At 41.8% G+C, this 22,963-nt stretch overlaps 3 protein-coding genes across 5 annotated transcripts in view; 2 read left to right on the top strand and 1 right to left on the bottom strand.

The window, feature by feature from the left end:
• The window catches only part of crygs2 (crystallin, gamma S2), a 4,532-nt gene extending 3,220 nt beyond the window's left edge, over nt 1-1,312 (top strand). The window contains exon 3 of the mRNA XM_034885960.1: nt 1,015-1,312. Within this exon, the coding sequence (XP_034741851.1) occupies nt 1,015-1,287 (273 nt within the window). The 3' untranslated portion in view covers nt 1,288-1,312. The remainder of the gene's footprint in view (nt 1-1,014) is intronic.
• A 197-nt stretch (nt 1,313-1,509) lies between these two features.
• On the bottom strand, nt 1,510-12,226 carry lcmt2 (leucine carboxyl methyltransferase 2). Of its 2 annotated transcripts, none has more exons than XM_034885878.1 (14): nt 12,163-12,226; nt 11,065-11,189; nt 10,100-10,181; nt 9,842-10,022; nt 9,573-9,729; nt 8,805-8,994; nt 7,890-7,997; nt 7,224-7,311; nt 6,920-7,147; nt 5,532-5,777; nt 4,638-4,735; nt 3,518-3,705; nt 2,854-2,989; nt 1,510-1,888 (listed from the first exon to the last, which is right to left on the bottom strand). In XM_034885878.1, the coding sequence occupies exons 1-14, from the start codon at nt 12,202-12,204 to the stop codon at nt 1,706-1,708; spliced, it is 2,052 nt and encodes a 683-aa protein (XP_034741769.1). In that variant the 5' UTR covers nt 12,205-12,226; the 3' UTR covers nt 1,510-1,705. The 2 variants fall into 2 exon arrangements, with proteins under 2 accessions (XP_034741769.1, XP_034741770.1); XM_034885879.1 differs by having other exon boundaries at nt 6,920-7,138.
• Nucleotides 12,227-13,261: 1,035 nt separating this feature from the next.
• rab5b (RAB5B, member RAS oncogene family) lies at nt 13,262-21,422 on the top strand. Of its 2 annotated transcripts, none has more exons than XM_034885912.1 (6): nt 13,262-13,411; nt 14,949-15,255; nt 15,921-16,072; nt 17,744-17,866; nt 18,702-18,795; nt 20,963-21,422. In XM_034885912.1, the coding sequence occupies exons 2-6, from the start codon at nt 15,090-15,092 to the stop codon at nt 21,076-21,078; spliced, it is 651 nt and encodes a 216-aa protein (XP_034741803.1). In that variant the 5' UTR covers nt 13,262-13,411; nt 14,949-15,089; the 3' UTR covers nt 21,079-21,422. The 2 variants fall into 2 exon arrangements, with proteins under 2 accessions (XP_034741803.1, XP_034741804.1); XM_034885913.1 differs by having other exon boundaries at nt 13,397-13,411; nt 14,953-15,255.
• Nucleotides 21,423-22,963: the final 1,541 nt, after the last annotated feature.

Genomic DNA, 22,963 nt, shown 5'->3' with positions numbered 1-22,963 from the left:
TAGTGGTGAGGGATGATTTGTTTATGTTGCGAGTTAGATGCTTTGTATTTTGTCGAAAACATTAAAAAAATAAAATAAAACTTGTTAATCACAAAAAGGCACACTGATAAAAGCCCCAGTGAGTGCAGGGGACAGTAAAAACCAATGGATGGGCACATCACAGAGGTCACGCTATGGTGTTGATGCTACCAGAATCTGCAGGGCTTTGTCGATGAAGACCAACACGTGACCTCGGTCCATTTGTATGATCGGGCTTTAGACCAGCTGACCCACAGCCTGCAGGCAGATTCAGGGACGCCACTTTAATCCAAAAATCTATCCAGTTGGGACAAGCTGCATGTTAACAGTTTTGCACTCTTTATAAAAGGCAGCCAAACAGAAGAGATGGTGATGGGAAGCAACTTATGTTATTGATGTGGTGGATCCCTCACTCGCCGTTGTGAACTTGTGTTGGTTGGCTTTCTCTATCAACACGAAGACTTCAACACTGGCATATCTTCATATAGACGGCTAATTTATGTCTACTTCAATTAGGGGATTTAGTTATGCTTTCAGTCATAACTAAATCCCCCCCCCAGACTTTAAAACATTGCTTACTGTGCACCATGGCTGCAACACAACAAGCACCTAGAAGTACGATGGCTGCTATGGAAACCAAAACTTGCACGTGTAAAATTTTGTACCGATGTTTGGATTCAAAACTATTTCGTGACAATAACAAAAAAATATCACATTGAAATCGTAATTTTTTTAAAGGATTCCAAGCAGAAAGCGGTTCACAATGCCCGATCCTACCACTGATACATGCAGTTCAACAAACATATTTTCTGTTTATTGGATGCAAATCTCACCCCCCAATATATCCCCCCCTTCCCCTTTTCTCTTACACCACATTCCTTCTCTATTCTTTCCCAACCCGAAACAACTCCTCTCCCCCTATCTCCCCCTCTAACCCCCCTGTCACCTACTCCCATACCCCTGCCATCTCCCCCCCTTCCTCCCGTCACCTTCCAGACCAGTGGGGCTCTGTACAAGATGCAGCTGTATGAGAAGGCAGACTTCGGGGGCCAGGCCTTCGAGGCCACAGAGGACTGTCCCTCTCTCCTGGAGAAGTTCCGCTGGAGGGAGGTCAACTCATGTAAGATCTTCGACGGCTGGTGGGTTTTCTACGAGCACCCCAACTACCGTGGACGCCAGTACTTCCTGGAGAAGGGGGAATACCGCAAGCCGGGAGACTGGGGCGCCGTCAGTCCCACGGTCCAGTCTTTTAGGCGCTTCACTGAATGATTTAACCTCCATCCAAAACTTTAACTAAAAAAGTCGATATTTGACAATGATTTTATTTGACTATTTTGTGATTTTGAACTGTGGTCTCACAAATAAAAAACCTGCCCAGTAAAAGCAGACTGCAGACGTTTCTTTGGATTTTCCAAACATGAATTGTTTAATGTCTTTCGAACCATTTGTGCCCTTGTATAAGCGTGATTTGACCCGCAGTGTCAATTTAACGCAGAAGCATACATCATGCTTTACTTAGACATAAAATATGTCGGGGCTCAGTAACAATAACATGTGTCCGGAGAAGTAAGCTCTACTCAAACTTTGCCAAATTTCAAGTTTATCCATTTCATGCCATCTGAGATGACTGATGGTTGGAGTTCGGACTGCCACAGTTTAAGTCTTTGATTTGGGCGGCTTAACCCTTTCATAGAAACACTCTACTTGATCCCAGCGCAGGTCTGAGGTCCACAGTGACAGGCTGAGGGTTGAAGTGAGTCCCAAAAGAGAAACAGTTTCCTCCCCCTCCTATCAGGAGCAGCTCTGGTTCTTCTGAGTCTGTCAGCTCAGAGCAGAATGAGTGGAGCAGCAGAGGCCAAGGCACCGACGTCTAGAGACAGCACAACACAGACATTTATCAGACAGTGTCTTGTTTAATAGATCTGACCCTACCTGAGGCTCCATGATCAATGACAACGCATTGCACTTGGCACTTGATGCCACTCTTCAGGCAGCAAACCCAGAGTCCTACATAGGGTCTGGTATTGTTTGGATTTATACGATTCCGGTGCCAAACCGGTACCTTTAAAACAATTCAGATCCCAAAAAGCTGTTTAAATAAATTTGACTTCTTCACCCTTTGCACGTAATCGTTTTAAAACATTTGTTGCCTTTTGCAATGTTGGAATCCTTGGCTATTTTTGAGTAGCTGGCTAACGATAGACTAGTGCTGCTTGATTATGGAAAAACATAATAATCACGATCATTTTGGTTAATGTTGAAGTCCCGATTATTTAACACAATTACTCATTAACCTTTGGTTATAATGGAAAGTGTTCAGGGTATAATCTTTTAGTGTCCTTTATCTCAGAGTCTTTGGATCAGAATACAATCTGTGTTACTACTGTGATATCACACATAACTTTACACAGCTAATAAACATGTCCGGATACATAACACAATATTCCATCACACGTAACGTTTCACTCACTATGACCACTACTAGCCTACTGTCATTACTAAACCTTGGGCTTGTCCTTTTAACCTCTGGTGGATTTATGAGGACTATGGTTACCTGGTCCTCAGATCTCTGCAGGGTAAATCCATACAGCTAGCTAGACTATCTGTCCTATCTGTTCCACCAAAACAAGTTCTTTCCTGAGGCTATTTTGCAGCGGCACGGCGGTTTATCTGCACTGCCCAAAACAATTGTGATTGGTTTAAAGAAATGCCATTAAACCAGGGCATGTTTTCATCCTGTCCCTGATTGCTCTGTGGACTAGCCAGACTCTCTTCCAGCATGCTTTGGAGGAAGGTCTGGCAAAGCAGGACTAAATGTACAGTATGTAAACTGACCGTGTCCAGGCTGAACTCCACACTGCTGCGCGTGGTGAGGTTGATCACGACGACACCTGGTACACCATCTGAATGCAGCCAAACTCCACCAACCACAAGCAGCTTTTCACCAATCACATGGGCAGAATGAGAGTACCTGAAACAATGCAAATAAAACCTTGGCTTTGTTTCAGGGATTCTTTAGGTTTCACCAAGGCAAATTAAAGAATTTTCAAGACCTTTTTAAGACCATTGTGAATATCACAAAATAAAAAACAGAAACAAAAAACCCTCGTCAATTCCAGAGTCCAGAAACATGGGTAAACCTGCTAAACAGACTTGCCCATCCTTGCACTCGACAGCTATACGAGTTGCATTTTGGTCTCATTCTCGTAACACAACAAATTATATTTGGTTTAGCAAAAGAAAGAAAGAAAGAAAGAAAAAAAGAAAGAAAGAAAAATAACACCACGGAAAAATCCTTTTAAAGGGCTGTGGGAGCATTTCAAATGTGAAAATGTTAAACCATTTAGCCTAATTTAAGACCTAGAAAACAAATTTAAGACTTTTTAGGAATACAAATTTAGATTTTGACATTTTCAGCCTTTTAAGACTTTTTTTAAGACCCGCAGAAACCCTGGTATTAATAAATTGAATGACGTGAAAACTTAGAAACATAACAGACCTGGGAACAGGAGGGGGCTGCACCTCTATTCTTTCCCAAGAGAAGCCTCTGTCCGTTGGTCTTAACAGTGCTGTGTCCCCCAGTGGTAATCCTCTTCGGTCCAGTCCTCCAAACACCACCATACCTCCCTGATATGAACATGCTGAGTGTGTATGGCGGGCCTCCGGTGCTGAGCCCTCTACCGGCATCTGGAAATAATATACAAACACACAGTGAGACTCACGCAAGAACATTTTAGTATTCCTCTCCTAATGGCTGGTTCTTTCTTCTCGCGTTACGCCCAGACCACTCGGTGGGAACTTTGCAACACAAAAATCTTGGATATTCCAAGATTTTTGTGTTGCAATGATTGGCTACAGGAGAGAAAAAGTGTATTCTTTGAGCCACTCCGACTGCAATCAGTATAAAACCCCAGGCGGTTTGCAGTGACAAATGTGCACAGTCTACAGCTTTTATGGACTCGTAAAACAGGTCTGGACCACATGTCCAAATTTAAAGTACGAGAAAGCTGGTGAATGCCACAAATTCTCTTAATTTTGCTCAAAAGTGCCACTTAGTTACTTAGGAAATTGTCCTCAGATTGAACAAAACTAATTAAAAACTCAATGTCCAACAGCCACTACGGCCCTGAAGGAGCGGATCTTACGCAGAGATAAAAACGTTCATTGTCCAGCCAGAGATGGCTTTCTGGGAGGATTATTAATCCAATATCTCGGCAAAAAACACAACACACAAAGAAGCAATGGCGTCTCTAGGCTCTGGTAAAGAAAACAATGAGACGTCAGCCCTCCCCGGTGTCTACCTCCCACATCCCTGTTCACCCATAAGTGTACTACACCTGGTGGCTGAGGCTGCCTGGTACCGTCAAACTAAAAGAACTAACAGATACTAAAAATAACCCAAATGAAATACTAATGATAAACAAATTTATGTAGTTGTATAATACAAGCAAAACTGAAATTAAATATAACAAAACAACGAATAGTTCCAATAATAACAAAATAATGAATAGCTCCAACAGTTACAACCCTGTTCAATGTAATTCTAAGTGGAGAGATACAAGATCACCAAAGCTCTAGTAGCACCTATTTATAAATATTACACATGGATAGGGACTGACCTGAGTCCAGTGCTGCTGGTCTGGACACAGGAAGTAGGCGTCACCCAGAGCTGCCTCGGATTCATTCTTCCCACCAAACACAATCAGAAAGTCTCTTCCTGCAAAACACATGAGCGAGCTTTACGGTACAATAAGTAGGTCGAGGGTAACCCTCAGGGCTCTCCATGTTAAATTCAAGACTTTTTAAGACCTTGTATACCAAATTTCATTCCAACTTTACGGTCAAATAATGGAAATTTACTATGGATTTTAAGCCCTAGAATTGATGTATTTACCGAGTAAAGTTACTTGAATTTAATAAAAACATTTTTGTGAAGTGTGTTTGTAATTCCAATAAAATATCTGTCGCATTTAGAGCTCTAGCCTATGAAACTATTTTTTATTTATTTTATATAATATTTATAATAATACAACTATTTATTTATTTATGTTACGACATTGATTTAATCCTACCAAAGGATAAGAAAAAACTTAAGACCTTTGAAAACAAAATTCAATACTTTTAAAAGGCCTCATTTTTAGAATATTAAAAACTAAAAAATTCAACTTAACTTAATAATTTATACTCTTTATTGAAATTACAATTTACACTTGGTTTAGTTCCAGGTCCTATACATGCACTAATGGAGAGACGTCAGAGTTAGTGGGCTGCCAGAGCTGGACCAGCTCCCTGAGCAGTTGAGGGGGGTTTGGTGCCTTGCTCAAGAGCACCTTGGGAGTGCCTAGGAGGTGAACTGGCATCTCTCCAGCTACCAGTCCACACTCTGCACTATGGCCCGTCCGGGGACTCGAACCAGTGACCCAACTCCCTACGGACTGAGCTGCTGCCACCCCCAAGCAAGACCTGGTACCCTGTAAAGTAAAAGATCAAAAGGAACTCCTCTTTCATCTCACCTTTGTGACTGACAGTAGTAGCAGTGTGCCTCCATCTTGGCGCTGGTGGTTGCCCCGTACAGACCATCTGCGCTACACAAAGTTTCACAGTGTCTCGGTCCTCTGAGTCGTGTGGAACAGGGGGGCCGCGGGTGTCCAGGGTTACTCTGAAAAGACCTCTGATTGGGTTGAGTGGAGATGAGCGACCCCCGTATACCACCATACCTCCTCCGGGAAGAGAGGTAGCGGTGTGGTAGAGTCGAACACCTGGCAGAAGGCAACACAGCAACCACCTGTTCACGCTGGAGGCTCAATTGGTCAGACTTTACTTGCAAGTTTGATAACACGACTAGAAGAAAAAATTAGTAATGGGCATTGTCGTGGAATTTCTGGAAACACCAAGTTGTGGTCTGATGACACAAAGGGAAGGCTTGGACAACATCAAGTCATTCATAGATCACAGGTGAGTGGACAAGACGATTCATCCAGTCTCATCTAACCAAACCTGTTAAGGTAGAATTATGTTTGCCTCTACAGATTAAAGGAGTGTAGACAGCTGCACGACAAGGGACTGTTTTGTTTGTTTGTCTCCTTTTGGAGGTCGGAGGGCCTGCCATACTTTAGCATACTTCCCAGAGAAAGAGAGAGAGCAAGAGAGAGAGAGAGAGAGAAACTAAGCTTTATTATCTGACACTTTTGAACTAGGCTTTAGTATCTGATAATTCCCAGAGAAAGAGAGAGCGAGAGAGAGAGAGCGAGAGAGAGAGCGCTGAACTAGGCTTAAGCATCTGTGTTTATGGCACCAGCAATATCTTTGTTTACCTTAAAGGTGCTCTAAGCAATGTCACCTGTTTTAGGATACAACACTTGTTGTCACATACAGCAAACATCCGCTAGCTGCCTGTCCCCTGAACATACTGTAAAAAACATCTCCTCACTATCTGATGGCTGCCTGTCCCCAGAAAACGTGCTCTCTGTGGCCAGCCCAGGGTCTACAAACACCAACAAAACACGGGATGAGGAGGAGGAAGGAGCGAGCTAGTCTCGTTTTTGTATGAAAATACTTTGAACGTCAATAAGAAGTAACGTCACCCAACATCGCTTAGAGCACCTTTAAACTAAAAAGATTACGTTTTTTTCCTGTTCTCTGCATCTTGTGTGGCATTTAGGAATGAAGGACATAAAATAATGGAGTTTAGTGCCTTTCATAAGGGTGTGCAAAAAGGAAAGAGACCCAATACTTTTTTCTTTGTTAAAGTCTCTGCAACTAATGTAGGCCTACTTTAATTTTATTTAACTTTAACATTATGTTGAATCATTACAGTTTTGCACAATAAATGTTCTCAAAACTACATACTATGTTTCTTTCTCTTAAAAAAAAAAAAATAAGAAGCAGCAAGTCCTCTTACCCAAATCAACTGAAGGTTCTACACTAGCAGATCTCCAGCCTTTCTGGCCCCAGAGGAGGGTCCTAGCCACTGGCCCCCTGCCTCCTCTGCTAGAGCCTCCTGTCAGCAGCACCTGCCCCGGGCTCACCGGCGTGGAAGCCATCCCCAGACCCTCCATACTAACTGGTATGGTCTGCACACTCAGGGCTGTGGGGCTCCAAGACGGGCAAATGGATGGCAACGAAGATACTGGGACAAAAGAAACTGTTAGTTGAAAAGTAAGGGGCAGTGGTTTTCTATAAAAGGGAAATAAAGTGATATCTACCTGGAGCTTGCGAGAGTAAAGCCTGTGTCATCAAAGCGCCTCGAGATGCACTAAGGATGAAGTAGTGGGAACATTTCTGGTGCCACTCCTGAGGGTGGACAAGATATACAGTGGGGCCGCACATTATAGGGCTGCACAATATAAGGAAAATATGCGATTGCGATTCTTTTGACTGATATTGCGATCGCGATTTGAATCAAAAAATTGAAGGGAATGATCATTTTTGGATCATTATTCTCATTTTCATTGAAACATATTCAATTTTTTTTAAATGATTATAGTGTGATGCAAGGACCTGTACCAAATGGCATGAACCCATGGCATGAAAATGTCTCTTTATGAGGTTTTTAACATTAATAGGTGTTCCCCCAGCCTGTCTATGGTCCCCCAGCTAGAAATGGTCCTGCGTATCCGGCTCTGCCTTTGAGAAAATGAAAGCTCAGATGGGCCAATCTGGAATCCTGCTCCTTATGAGGTCATGAGGGGAAAGGTTACCTCCCCTTTCTATGCTTTGCCCGCCCAGAGAATGTGGACCACCCATGAGAGAGAGACATCATGGCTTTTAAACGAGTAAAGTGCCAGTTGCTCAAGGCCACACCCCCAGCCTCCACCTTGACCCTTGAAGTTCCCAAAATAGGAAGGTGCAAACACACCTCAACAGCTAACCTCATATTCATCGAAAGGCTCCAGGCTCTCCACTCTGCCCCTCTCCTCCTCAGGGACGAGCCCTAAGTAGAAGCCATTCATATCCAGACACACACACTGCTCCCAGCCCTGGAGACAAAAACACCATGACACCCTCTATTAATTATATATTTAAATTATGGGCCTTTTTCATGGCACTTAAGGACAAGTCAAAGTTCAAATAATCAAAAATACATTAAAAAAGGCAAATATAAATAAATCAAAACAAACACATTTAAAAGATTGAGATAGAAAATAAAAAGAAAGCAATCTATCCATAATTTGGATGAAGAGTGGAGTCATGTGGGGTAGACTTTTCGGAACGGTACGGGAAGTGACAAGAGCGTGGATGAGAGAAACAGTATGTCTGGGTTATGGTATCTGTTTAAATGTTTACGTGTACTCCATAGAAAGAAAAAAAAAACAGAAAAAAGAAAGAGAAATCAGCAAAAATAACGAGATGTAGTAACAATAAGTATATAGGCCGAATAGCCTTGACGCCCTGCTAACACGACAATAACTTTTAATAAGAGTTTCTAAAGAAATTTAGAGCTCATATAATGTATATGAGCATATGATATAATATAGTGCTCATATAATGTACTCTGTGTAACATTTAAAGATACTGTATAAATAGTTACAGACGGAGGTCCAGCCTATCTGTCGTCTGTGCTGTATTTTCTGTACTGTGATGCTTTGCTAGCGTCTTTGATAAACCAAATCTAGCACTACGAGCATCTCAACGCCAGTTGGACTGACTGCTAGTTTGGGTGGGGTCAGTTTCTTTAGTCTGTGGCTCGACGGGTAAACGTTAGTGGCAGTGTTGACGTATGAAAGAACCCCGCATGCGTTTTAGATGAAGGAGATGAGAGTTGATGCAGTCGTTTCTATACTGGCCTTGTCCAGGAACCGCTGCCTCTGTGCAGCAGTGTCCGGGTAATGTAGTAGGGCGTGTAGAGTTGAATTAAGTTTCAAGAAATGATCTTGCATGATCCGACCGAAGGGATCAAGCGGACGGATCTGCTCGTACATAACGAAGAGGGACTGTGGGAGGAGCTTTGCCGTCCAACTAATGACAGCATCCGACCTGAAAGACACACAAGATGTAACACACAATCATTAGAGCTGTACAATCATAGCTCACGTTGAAATGTAGGAACCATAGACCCTATATTATTGATAATAACAATAATTTATAATTTATAATTTATAATTAATATTATATGGTATGGTCTATGGAAGAACAAACTACACACTTTTAAAGTCCTAGCTTGTATATTATGCATACACAAAAGGGTTGCTATGAGCCCCTAAATATTTTTATTTTCCAACTCCCTTACTCATCACAGTAATTATTACAAGAGTGGGGGAAAAAAGACATAGCATACAAATAAAACCACATAAAGTGAGATAGAAACAAAAGAATAGGATGTGGGGTGAACCTTTACTCACTGCAGGGTACAATCATGTTTCAAAATAAGAGGGGAAGGCTTCCCAGATTGTGAATAATTTTTGCTACGAGCCTTGTAGAGTCTCTACGTTTTTCAAGCTTGAGATGTGCTATAACCCTTTCTATCCACTGAGAGAGGGGTGGCGGCTCGGCCGATTCCCAGTAGGTCAACACCGACCACCGGTCCCCTAAACTGACCAAAATGGCATACTTACCATTTTGATTCCATGTAGGTAAGCACCACTTCAGAAAGAATGAGGGTGGGGGCGGCCCAGTCCAGCCCCGCTGCACTCAGAGCCTCTTCCACCTGGGACTCGTCTCTAACATCCACCCCGAGCAGATGGTACTGACTACTGGACACATGTTCAGGCCCTGGAGACACGCAGGCAGACATACACTTCTGAAATAGACAGAACTTCGATGACACCTGACAAAGACAAATCTTCTTTGGATCTGAGTGAAATGTGTGAAAGGAATGACAAACCTGTACAAGGAGGTAAATGGGGGTCCAACATCCCCCTCAGCGTGTTATTAGAGTTGATCAGGGCGGCCTTGCGGCGAGTGACATCAGGAAAATCTACCTCGAACACAACGGCCCTGTCCAGCGCTTCATCTGCGTGGAGGCGAAAATACGCAGAGTCGAACCCTGCACCCAAAGACAGAATCTAATCACAAAAAGGGGGAAGATAACAACAGATGCAACGTTTTCCCACTTTCTACACACAATAGTCTGCTAACTCGCCTGTCTCTTTGGGCAGTAGTCAGTGACGCGAAGGAACCTCCTCACACAGTAGTCCACGGCTCTCCAGCGCACATAGTAGCCCCTAAAACATAATAATAGGACTTTCATTTGTTCAAAACATACTGTTTTCATCATACACCAAGCCTGGGTAATGCCAATAATTCCCTGAATCTTTACTTATACATTCATGGTGAAAAGGTAAATATTGAAAGACCGATTTCTGATTTTTATGAATCAATATCAGATCACTCAAAGTTTTAGTTGGAGAGTAGATTATTTTAACCTTCCATACTCAACTGTATACGATTTAGGGTCATCATATTGCGCTCTAAGAAACCGTGATATATATATGTATATGATATTATTATTATATTTTCTGATAGCTCATAAAAACATCCCAAATTTGTTGCGGTTTAGTCTATCATTATTTTTTTTTACTTTTTATTAAATTGAAATACATCTTAGTTGGGGGGTATGGAAAGAAAGTCATACTGATTATTTGGGTCACTATTTAACAACTATTGACTTTTATAAGGATGTTGCATTTATTGAACTTAAACAAATTGACAGTTGAACTGTGAAATTTCATACTTTCACAACTTGAACTATTTTTGTTTTTTTTTTCAGTCAAAGCAAACGATAAAAGAAGCGTTTACATGCAATATGAACAGTATTGTGCAAAATTATCGTTTTTCTCAATTACATAGTTTTGGTGATGGTTACGAAGTTTTCTGTTGCACGACTAAAACTACTTGTGAACGTACACGTTTCACCAAAACAGGTTCCTTCCTGAGGTTGTTTTGCGGCGGCATCGTGGCTCCGCCCCAGGACGATTGTGATTGGTTTAAAGAAATGTTGATAAAGCAGAGCATGTTTTTCTCCTATCCTGGATGTGGAGTAGCCAGACCCTCCTCCGCAGTGGTTTGGAGAAGGGTCTGGCAAAGAGAGACTAGATCCCTGCTGACCTGTTGATGAGCGGGGCTCTTCTGGCCGCTTTGCACACAAAGTGTTGGAGGAAGACATCTTGGAAGTAGCCCTGCGCTGCAGCAGACACCTTGCTCACCACGCTGCTGTCGTTGGTCCCCTGTACCTGAGTCAAGCAACAACAAAACACAGAGCCATCATAACTCTGAAAGCCACAACATGTGACCAGTGTTTGTGCCAAGGACCCCTTAACCGAGAGACACGGATCAGAGACCCCCAACTACATATGTTGTATAAAAAATAAGTTACATATTAAACTGGTCCTACAAGAACGTGTGGGTGTCCTAAAGCCTTTATATCAAGGACCCCTTAACTGAGAGAGATCAGAGACCCCACTACTACATATATTGTATAAAATTAAGTTTTTAAAGCCTTTATACATACCTTTTTAGTGCATATCATACTAAGCTATTAAAATAGGCCAGTAAGCCAATCACCAGCTTTTTTTTAGAAATAGGCCAATTTGTATTTGCTAATAATGTGTTGGATTCATGTTAAGACTTTTTAACTTTCAAAAAAATGTACAATAATTTGGTGCATTTGCATTAAATTATTGGATTACTGATGATTTATTGCCTAGTAAATTTGCACATAACAGAAATTTGCCTCTATGTTTAAATGCATTATAAAAATAAAAAGTACTGCACGTCAAGAAGAATAAAATTGAGAATAGTTTTAATATTATTAAAAACATGTAGGCTACAGTATGACGTTTTTTAGGAATAAAAGAGCTGTACATGTGTGCCCAAAAGCGTAAGTTCAAGATTGTCACACAAGTACAAAGGTGTAAATGCCTAGCTACCGAGTAGGTAGCTAGCTAAGTAGCAGTAAATATTGTAGTAGGCTGAGACTAACCACATTGTATTCACTGTTAGGTAGTTTAATCTATAAAACGCTACATATCTTATAAGGTCATGTTTCGTATGTGAATACTTGCTTAATGTTAGAGTAAACATTACAATACTCCACTATGAACTATAGGAGTATAAGTATACCGGTGTATGCAATGCAAATACTCAAGTAAAGATACAGGTAGCTGAAGTGTGAGTGTTGCTAACTGTAGTCAATAAATCACTTACTGCGGTGTCCCTCCCCTGCTTATTTCGGTTTGTTGTTGGCATAATGCCGGTGAGCACTTCGAGTGTACACAATTAATATGAAAGTTATCAGTGTTGAGAGGAGTGCGCAGATTAAAATCATGGACAGTTAAAGAAATGGACCAATGGACCCCGTTGCTTTAGACGGAGACCAGTGAAGACCATTTGAAGCTCTTTTCCGGTGATGGCTGAGCGTTACTGCGCAGGCTCCGACTGAGCTTGACGACGTAGCTGTGACGTTGGGAACCTGTCTGAAAGTTGTAACTCTTCTGGTAGCTGTGCCAACAGAAAACTCAATCTTTACCAATCAGCAGAGACAGAGAGCGTAGGTATATGTTAGGAGATAACATAAGCACAGGCTAATTATTGCTAACTAACGTGCTAGTTAACATTAGTAATTAAACTAAACAGCTAATGGAAGTCCAAACTGTCTGCGAGCTTATACCACACTACACGGTAATTCCTCTACAGTGAGACAGTAAATCGCGTGGTTATGACACAATCGTTAGCCTATGTTTACAAAAACGTCTGCTACGGAGCCAAAACGTGAGCTACAAGGCAATGGAGCGTTTTATATATTCTCGTGTTTATTTAGAAATAAACAACAGACAACTCATGTTTTTAAACTGTTCAGATGTAAAGTTATTCACTTGTCAAAGTGGCGCCAAAATGAATGTCAGTCAATGGAAAGCTAATGGCAGGTGATGGCTTGCTAACGTCAAAATGGCGCCATAGGAACTCAGTTTAAAGACTAGAGGCTCTTGCATTCATGTGTTAAAGACTTCCGAGTGACTTGCTGTCTGTTCTTCTAGGCTAGGGCACCCCTTGCGGCCTGGAGGCCACTCTTTAAGACTCAGTCAGTGAATGCCCTTCCAAAGTCCATTCAGATTATTTACACATTAAGGGTTATATTTGTAAATGCGACGGTAATATGCCTGGCTGGACCTTGATTTTACAGTTTTTGTTGTAAATGAAATATCGTTCTCTTCGGCTGAAAACAAACTATGATAAACGTCCTCATTAGTACATTAGGTCGAAACTGAAGATTGTAAAAATGTGTCACTGAGGGTCCAGTTGGGCTGTTCGTTCTTCACAGGTTTGACAATGCGTCACTTCGTGCGCATGCGCCAATTTACAGGAAGCGTTAACGTTTTCTTTTACCAGCTGATTTAGCCAAATTGTCAACAGTCAAGCTTGCGACAGTTGCGCTGCTGAAACGACAGTATATACGGTGAATATTATTTTATATTTTCCCCTAAGTAGCTATGTGTTATTTAGCCCAACTGCTAGCATTGGTGTATTTAATTGGGCGTCGAAATATATATTCAGTTATCTCTCATCCGATCATAGTGGTCGGAGCGGTGTCCAGTTTGCACATAACGCAAGATAAGGAGGGCTGGTGATGTGAGAACAGGTAACGGTACCGAGGGAGTAACCTTAACGTTAACAGTGACAGAGTGCAGGGGTGCCAGACACACGACTGTAAGACACAGACAAGGGTTTTAATGACTATTTTGCTGCAGTGATGGATTTTTAGCATTGATGTCTACGAGGAAGGAGACAGCAATCTGAGGCACAGCATCCCTGTTGGTAAAGCTCAAGTTTCACTGCATGATAATGGGACCAAACTTGCAACCTGCAATCATTTGAAACATGACTCAGTGGCTCAATCGGTGAACACAGGGGAGACATTAAGGTGTTAAAGGAGACATGTACATGTTTTCAGGTTTATACTAGTTTTCTACTAAAACATGTTTTAATGTTCACAAAAACTTTTTCTCATACTGTCATACTATACCTCTATCAATTCACTGTATGAAGCGCTCCGTTGTAGTGTGTGTCTCAGAAAAATAAGATGGTAGTATGGGTATTGGAACACACCTGTAGTTCTCAAGCAGTGGGTGGAAATACTCAGATTGGGGGGTATATTTTAAAGAGCCTGCATGTGACATATGCTATGTTTACATGTGTGTGTATATATGCCATCAAGAGCATGCCAAACCTGTAGGGCGCAGTTTAACGAGAACCTCAAGCCCACGTTAGCTAATCAGAATCCCTAAAATAGCCAAATGAAAATGTAAACTTTTGGCGGGGGTGCACATTCTGGCGCATACTCTGACGTCGGCTGCCTAAACCTCCGTTTGTCTCATTTTACATGCAAACGTGCAAACAAAGTTTTCCAAAATCTCCACTCTCGGTGGAATCTTTAGAAAGATTCATTTTTCAGAGGCAAATTCTCTGTTTGCGTGTAAACGAAGGGAAATGTCTCAGTTTTTCAAAATAACCATGTACGTGTAACAGCGAGGTAATAGGAAAAAGGAGCCAAATCTGAATGGCTGGTTAAATCCCAGATTTTCGGATCTTAGCGGCCCACAAAAACGGACTTGGTTGATTTATTTCACAGAATGGGGGTTGGTAGACACTCTAGATACCAGCACTGGAAAAGTGAGTTTTTCATGTTTCCTTTGAGGAATGCAGCGGCTGTTTGTTTTACCTTTGCAGTCGTTTTTAAGCTGCGAGTCTATTCTGTTTAACATTGACAGAAATGAAAAAACAAAGTCAAATTCCTTGTGTGTGAACACATACTTGGCTAATGAAGATTCATGATTCTGCAATGAAAACATTTCTTTTGCTATTCCTGCCAACAAAATCTCCACCCTTCCTTAGAAATCCCAGTGTATTTTGCCCAGAGAAGAAACCAAATTGAACATGGGGTGAGGTATTATGTAACCTTGCACTAAAACAAAACCTTTCACTTCTTCATTCAGAGAGAACGAGGAGCGAAGAGAGGTCGAGACACCGATCGGCCAGACTTGACTACACTCTGGAAGTGACTGACATCCCAGAAGCACCCATCTCCACCCCAGGGAGGAGGCCCAGCCCCCCTGCCGTCTCTTACGCGGGCCGGTATGAGCTCCAGAGGGAGTGGAGGCCGCTCCAACGGCACACTACCACAAACCAAGATCTGCCAGTTTAAGCTGGTGCTGCTGGGTGACATGGCTGTGGGCAAATCCAGCCTGGTGCTGCGTTTCGTCAAGGGACAGTTTGATGAGTTCCAGGAGACAACCATAGGAGGTGTGTGTGTGTGTGTGTGTGTGTGTGTGTGTGTGTGTGTGTGTGTGTGTGTGTGAGTGAGAGAGAGACAATTAAAGTTGCTCTAAGCGATGTTTGGTGACCTTACTTGTTGTTGATGTTCGAAGTATTTTCCAACAAAACGAGAGTAGTTCGCCCCTCCCTCCTCCTGATCCCCTCTCCCTCCTTTCCGTTCTTCTGCGCACTAACCCCCCCCCCCTCCAACCCCAAATCCTTGTTGTCAGTTATTGGCTGGAACACTGGAAGAAACTGTTATGTTTGGGTTGTGCAGGTTGACACAGTCTACAGAGACTTTTTTTTTTGGTGTGTTCAGGCGACAGGCAGCTAGAGGATAGCGAGTAGACGTTTGCTGCATGTGACAAAAAATATTGTAGCCTAAAAAGCATGTGACATTGCTTAGAGGACCTATTAAAAGGAACACAGAAATAAGAGACAGTAACAAAACAGCAGTAAAGCAGTGATTATAAATAACCCCGCAGCAACATAAGAGAATGAATAAAAACGGTTTGTTTGTGAAGGACGCAGAAAGGATGGTGTGTTATGGTTGGCCTCAGTATGATGAGTAGAGGTGTGTTTTCAATCGAGACTATCTAAGAGGGAAGCAACAATGCAGCTTGTAACCCGTCATTTCTCTTCTTCATGTCCAGCTGCGTTCCTGGCTCAGTCGGTGTGTCTAGATGACACCACAGTGAAGTTTGAGATCTGGGACACGGCAGGACAAGAGCGATACCACAGCCTGGCTCCGATGTACTACCGTGGCGCTCAGGCTGCTATCGTTGTCTTTGACATCACCAAGCCGGTAAAGTATAAAATAAAAAAATTAAATTGAGTAGTTACTTGTTTATGTAGATTTGAGCAATAGTGACAAAATGTGTCCCAAATATTATTCAGGGTTTTTACCTACCATCATAAGGTTTAGGCTCAGCACCAAAGCCGTTTTGGGCATCATCTGAGACTAATGAATGTAACCCAGACTGATCTGGGTGGCAGTAGCTCAGTCCGTAGGGAGTTGGTTGGAAACCGGAGGTTCAAGTCCCCATACCGACCAAAGTATGGCGGTGGACTGGTAGCTGGAGAGGTGCCAGTTCACCTCCTGGGCACTCCGAAGGTGCTCTTGAGCAAGGCACAGAACCCCCAACTGCTTGGGGCACCTTTCCATGGACAACCCCCTAACTCTGCCATCTCTCATGCATGTGTGTGTTATTCAGGCCTGTGTGTAATAACACAGTGAAAGCATTGTATTTGCACTTGTGGGATTAATAAAGTATTCATTATTATTATTATTATTATCTCATGAAATGGCGTATGTATGACACACCAATTCCAGTCAATCCAAGTTGTATGAGAGGGCGAAAACCTGCGTAGGGAGGTTGGTGTAAGGGTGGGGGGACGGGTAAAACACAGGACTGTCACCCAGGAGACCCTAAACTCAACCGTTGCTTTCTCCTTTTACTAAAGCCAACCCCGTTCTTTTCCTAAACTCAACCGCCGCTTTCTTCTCGCAATACAAATTTAACTCACGATAACGTGCCAAGTGGCGTGTACGTGTACGCCCGCTGTATACAGCGTAGACAAACACGCAGATACATCAAAATGCATGCAGACAAAAGGCACTTGGCTTAAGAAAGTTGGCGTGTATGTTAACGCGATGTCATGATCTCATGTTGATCTAAAAGACTTACCTTAGATCTGATGATTGTAGTTGGTCCCAAGTGGACTTTATTAGCACGTTTTTTTCCTTTAATATATTACAGCGTTATTTAGTTATTTTCTGCAAAAGCGTTTAATGTTTCAGACACAGATATGGTAATAATATAGAAAAGGATTTGTAGGGAGCTAATCACTGGAGGTAGACTTGAAAGTAAGAAAGTGTCACACTTCTGGGGGGGATCTCACGATTCGGTTCCGATTCAGAGGCCAACAATTAGTTTCTAAACCGATTATCGAAGCACCTTGATGCAACAAATTTTTTTAATGTAAATTTTCATGCATGATTTTATAAATATACATAGAAATCTGAGTTTGTTAGTTTGACATATACAGTGTAGGTCACACAGAGGTTTTAATGAAATGTTTTATCTACTGAGGTTTTAATGGTGTAGTCATTCCATGCTTAAGCATTAAAGATGCTGAGTCACCTTCTTTCACAGCAATTGTCCATGTCAGAGGCTGAGTCATGATTTAAGGTGGAGAACATGAAACATGAGGTTGTCAGATGTAATGTCATTAAATAGATGAACAGCCTTAATTTCTTTTGCTTAAATATTTCATGTATGTCTTATTAGATCATGTGTATATATACAAAACTTCTGATTTGTACTTGTCTGGAGACAGTCATTTTTAAATGAAAGTTAATGATATCCCAAATTTACGATATCTAGCCTTGTGTATCGATGTGGATATTATATCGATATATTGCCCAGCCCTAGTGTGTTGGTGGTTTATCTTACCTGCTGCTGTGTTCTTGCAGGAGACTTTTGAGAGAGCCAAGGCCTGGGTGAAGGAGCTGCAGAGGCAGGCCAGTCCGAACATCGTTATTGCCCTGGCCGGGAACAAGGCCGACCTGGCAGAGAGGAGACTAGTAGAGTATGAAGTGAGACACCCCGTTTTTTTGGCTAATACCTTACCAACCAACCAAAACAGATTATTTCTCTGAAGTTGCATAGTAATCAAATGGCGATGTCAGGTTACGTTTGTTAGAAAAAACGCCACATACAATATTAAATAAAGTGAACTGTTCATGTAAAACAGTAACATGAGCTATTTAAATTAGCTGATACAGGGTTACACCTCATTATCCCTTACCAGTGTATCTCCGTGTGTACTTTGTCGCCAGCAATCCCTCCAATCAGTCCCAAAATGTCCCAGTTAAAGAGGAAATGCCGTCAATGTATTCCTTGTAAATCTTTACAATCATTCCCCGAAAGAACCAGGCAGCCCGGCCTTGTTGCAACATCCAGATTTTCTTGAAAACTTAACGTTGTCAGAGTGTGGCTTACTAGCTCAAATTTTGTTGTTGATTCCTGAAGCAAACAACAGTTTGAGAACGGCGACACACACAGAGTAGAAAGAGAGGGGAACATCCTGACATCGTCACAGTGTCAGGATTTATCCTGGAAACTTACTTCTGTTGATTCAGACTTGATAATAGTTCACATTTTTATCACAAACTGTTCATCTGCTTACAAATACTGGTGGTAAAGTACTCATGAGTCAGCGGGTGCCTGGCAAAACCAGCCGACAAAACAAACCGGTTTGTTGCAGAAGCTCCATGTCACAGTTCCAAGATTTGTGTATTGTGGTCACGGGTTGGGCTCGACTGAGGGCCTGCTAATGTTAAAGAACCATTCAAGTTCTTTTTAGCCCTTTTAATGTTTGTATTTCTGCCGATGTGATATCAGTATTTGTTTGTGTGTTGTATGGTAAAGGAAGCCCAGACGTATGCTGAAGACACTGGCTTGCTCTTTATGGAGACTTCGGCTAAGACGGCCATGAACGTCAATGAGCTCTTCCTGGCCATTGGTGAGTATCCGATCATACAAACAAAAATAATGAGATTAAGGCCACAGGAGTTATCACCCTCACTTAGTAAATTATATCTTTTGTCCAGGGTGTTTGTGCATATGTATGTGTTTGTGCAACACACACACGAGTTGACCATAACCTCCATAAGAACAACTTCCATGTCCTGGTTCAGCAGGGTATTCCACAAGTTCCCCTCGTTTAGAAGAAGTCTCCCAAATAATCCTGCCTTGTACTGACCAAAGTTGTAGAAAGAGTTGTCTAGCTGATGTGATCTTACCGAGCTACAGCACATGGGCAGCTCCCAACAAAGATAGTGAGATGTCTCACTCTGTAGCTAAAACAAACACCTAAATACACTGGGTGAAAACATGAGCTACAGAAATGTGCTGTACAACAAAAATATGGTGTTTTTGTTTGTTTTTGACCCCATTTAAACCTATTCCGGTACAACCTCAAAATACAATTTTGAACCTGAGAATGAGCAAAATATGGGTGCTTTAAATGAAATTGGGAAGAAACTTAAAGGTGTAGTCAGCGATTCTAATCCAATGCACTTTTGTCAAATTCAGCAATTCACCTCACGGTCCGCTTAATGTGTCCGCGGGGGAAAGAATTCCAGTGTTCATAGACAGCCCCGGCCCTGTAAACGGGGAAACAAACAAAGTGACTCAAAGAGAGCCACACAACACTAATCCCGCAAAACAACAAAAGCCGTGTTTGTGTTCATGCACAGGACAGGGGGAAAGGCCGTGGATGTAGGAGAACGGCAGAGGGAGCAAGAGGGACAGTTAACAAATAATTATAAAAGCACTGACGGGAGGGGTCGATCTGTTTGGGTGTTTGAATTAAAATAATCAATAATCAACAATCTTTCTATAGAATTGCAGACTCCACCTTTAAGCCCCGAGCCATTGAACAAGTGATTTTATTTTGAATGCTGATCTAGATCAAGAACCCTTGAAAGGATTGACAGACATTTTGAGATATGAGGATTTTTAAAACATATTTTCAGTGTTCCCTCCTAAAATTAAACTTATTTTCTGATGAATATCAGCACATATCTGAATAAAGAAACATGTCTGGTGCCCGGATAGGGCTCGGTTGAATTAATCAATTCTCCAAAAAAGGTGGAGACTGGGGGTGTGACCTTGATTGACTGCCAATTTGCTCGTTTGAAAGCCATGATGTCTCGCTTTCTCTCATGGGTGGGCAAAGCAGAGAAAGGGGAGGTAACCTTGCTCCTTATGACCTCATAAGGGGCAATATTCTAGATCGGTCCATCTGAGCTTTCTTTTTCTCAAAGGCAGAGCAAGATGCCTGGGCTCGGTTTACACCTATCACCATTTCTAGCCACTGGGGGACCATAGGACAATAAGCAGGCTGGGGGAACTGATATTAATGTTAAAAACAATTTAACATGAATTTATGTGATTTATCTGCATGTATATATTCAAGTACTTTCTAGTTAGAGAGGCTGTAGTAAATTTAATTGTAGGGTTGACTACTGAATTCTATACTTTCTAGGCACCAACCAATTGCCTCTAAGTACCAGGTATCGAAAAATGCCTCGTGATTCAATAAACAATTTAAATACGTAAGAAGTAAATCTCCTTGGTCAGTGAGCTAATAAGAAGACAGCATGCTTCTATCAAGATCTAATGATGTCTGTGATTGGCTGTCTAACATTACGCGTCACAAAGACTCGCAGGAAAAACGCTACTTCATGCACATGTAGTAGCTAAAAAAATAAAGATGTGTGACAAATGTGTAAAGGTGCAATTTCTTTTTTGTTTTATAAAATCGGCATAAAATCGGACTCAGGACTGTGCGCCAGCACCCCCCGACCCCCACTCTTTTTTTCTCTGCACTACCTACACTTTATATCTTTGACTTTATATTTTGGATTTTTTATATTGTAATCTTATATTTTTTGTGTCAACGCTGTAAACGGATTGCTTCAATCTCGTTGCACAAGTACCGTGTACTTGTGAATAATGACAATAAAGGCTTTCTATTCTATTAAAAAAAAAGTTGTTTAGGAACTGGTATCAAAGTCACAATATTGGTATTGAAGGTTTCTGAATGATACGCAGACCTATTCAACTGGGATAAAAACTAATGGTTTATATGTCATATTTCTGCTGTTTATGTCTTCTCAATGTAGCAAAAAAGATGCCAAAAACAGACACCCAAAACCCTACACATGCAGCGCGGCATCGGGGAGTCAACCTCCAGGACCCGGACGCCCACTCTACTCGAGCCTGCTGCGGTGGGAACTAGACCGCCACAGCACCCACCAGTACTCCACCATCCACACCACCACAGCCCTTCAACCATCCTGTCTCCTTCCACCAAGTTAAAAGGGGGGTGGGGCCTGACGCTGGGGAGCCCGGTGTCCACTCCCTCCCTCCCTCCCTCACCCTCCACTCATCCTCCTGTCAAAGCAGACAGAAATTTAAAAGGAGAAAATAAAAAAGGGAAAGGAAGAGCAAACAGCGTTGGAGAAGAAAGACACCACGTTTCACACATCTGTGTCTCTCGACCAACGACTGAGATTCTGCGTTTTGGAAAGTACAAGAGGAAGAGGAGGTAGACTGAGAATGAGAGGAGGAAAATAAAAAAAAGAATGTGGAAGACATTGGCAAGCCTGTTGTAGTTTTATAGCACTAACTGATTTTTGTTCTATAATTCTGCCTTGCATCATTTCAGTCACAGTGGCCAGGAAAGGGAAAAAAATTATGGTAAAAAAAAAAAGAAAGAAAAAAGGGGTCGAGCCAAATTGTTTAGGTCCTGACTGCTTTCTTCTTCTCCTTTGTCAGAGCTTGCGTCCGCTTGCTTTTCCCCCTAGTCCCGAATGGATCCGATCCTGCTGTGCATTATGCTACATACTGAACCCCTGGAATGATCCCATGATTTGTAATCCCTCCCCCGCCCTGCCTGACCTTCCCCGGTGTCACTAGCGCTGGCCAGGCTCATAGTAGATAAGACCCATGACACAGTTTGCCCTAACATAAGTCCATTTGTACGTATTTATTGTCCGGTGTTTTGACTTTTCTCTCAACTGCTCCAGTGTCTCCGAGGCGCTCACGTTTCTCCTCTCACGTCCAGATAGAAACTCATCATCTGAGGAAAATTTGACATTGTGTTTCTCATGAATACATTTTGGTCTGACTGACTTGGTTGTTTAAAAAAAAAAAAAGATTGCTGAAGTGCCCTGTTCCCAAAAATAAAAGGTTTGGTTTCAATGCCTTGCTTAAGTGCTCCTAGGAAAAAAATGTCTGTGGGTCTTCACAGCAACAAGATAGACTTGATCTGCAGTGTCTACAGTCCCAGGACTAATATTTTGATGTACAGTATAAGCAGAAAACTATTAACTCTAAACTAATGTCTTTAGCAGAAAAACATCTCTCTCAAACATGCAATAGTTGCTGTATTTATTAAATGGCTTAATCTTATTTTTCAATTGTTACAATAAGCAATGGGGCTTATTGTAATAGCAAGAAATGTGGTAGTCCATGTATGGCTCTGCTCAGATGAAATTATTGGGATCAGATAAATGAAATATGGAAGGAATGGAAGTCAGGAAGAAGATAAGAAAATGTGACAGTGGTAATAAGCATGTACCGTGCCCTGTCGGAGAAAATCAGCCCATCTTGTGTTAATGTATCCCGCGTTTGCCCCTTGCCGTAAGCTTAAGTTCTTGGTGAACATGAAACCATAGTGATCGGCATTTAACTTAACATGATGCTCTTTGAACAAAAGAGTTGTGTGCTTGGTTTCTGTCCAAGGCTTGGCTGAACAACATGAGGAAGTGAATTAATGAAACATACACACAAAAAAAAACAGAAGTGCCTATTCCCAGTTTTTCTCTTTTTTTCTGTGAATCGTGTATTTGTGCTTGGTAGGCAAAGTGCAGGAAAACATTCCCTGACATTGGCTTGTTTCATTATAAACCAATAACTTGGCACTCGGTCATTAGGCTAGTCTGTATCGGCTCTTTGTGTGGATGTAAAGAGATCATGACGAATACACTGTATGTTGATTGTTATGTCTTGAATTTTAAAGAACGTGTATGTTAGCAGAGAACACTTGTAAACCTGGGAAGGGATCGTTTAAAAAGGGGACTCTAATCAATGTTATAAATCTGTTTAAGTTTAACAAATAA

Source organism: Etheostoma cragini, chromosome 11 (genome assembly GCF_013103735.1).
Source record: "Etheostoma cragini isolate CJK2018 chromosome 11, CSU_Ecrag_1.0, whole genome shotgun sequence".
Taxonomy (NCBI): domain Eukaryota; kingdom Metazoa; phylum Chordata; class Actinopteri; order Perciformes; family Percidae; genus Etheostoma; species Etheostoma cragini.
The sequence above is the reverse complement of the archived record's forward strand: the minus strand, read 5'-3'. Positions and strand labels throughout refer to the sequence as shown.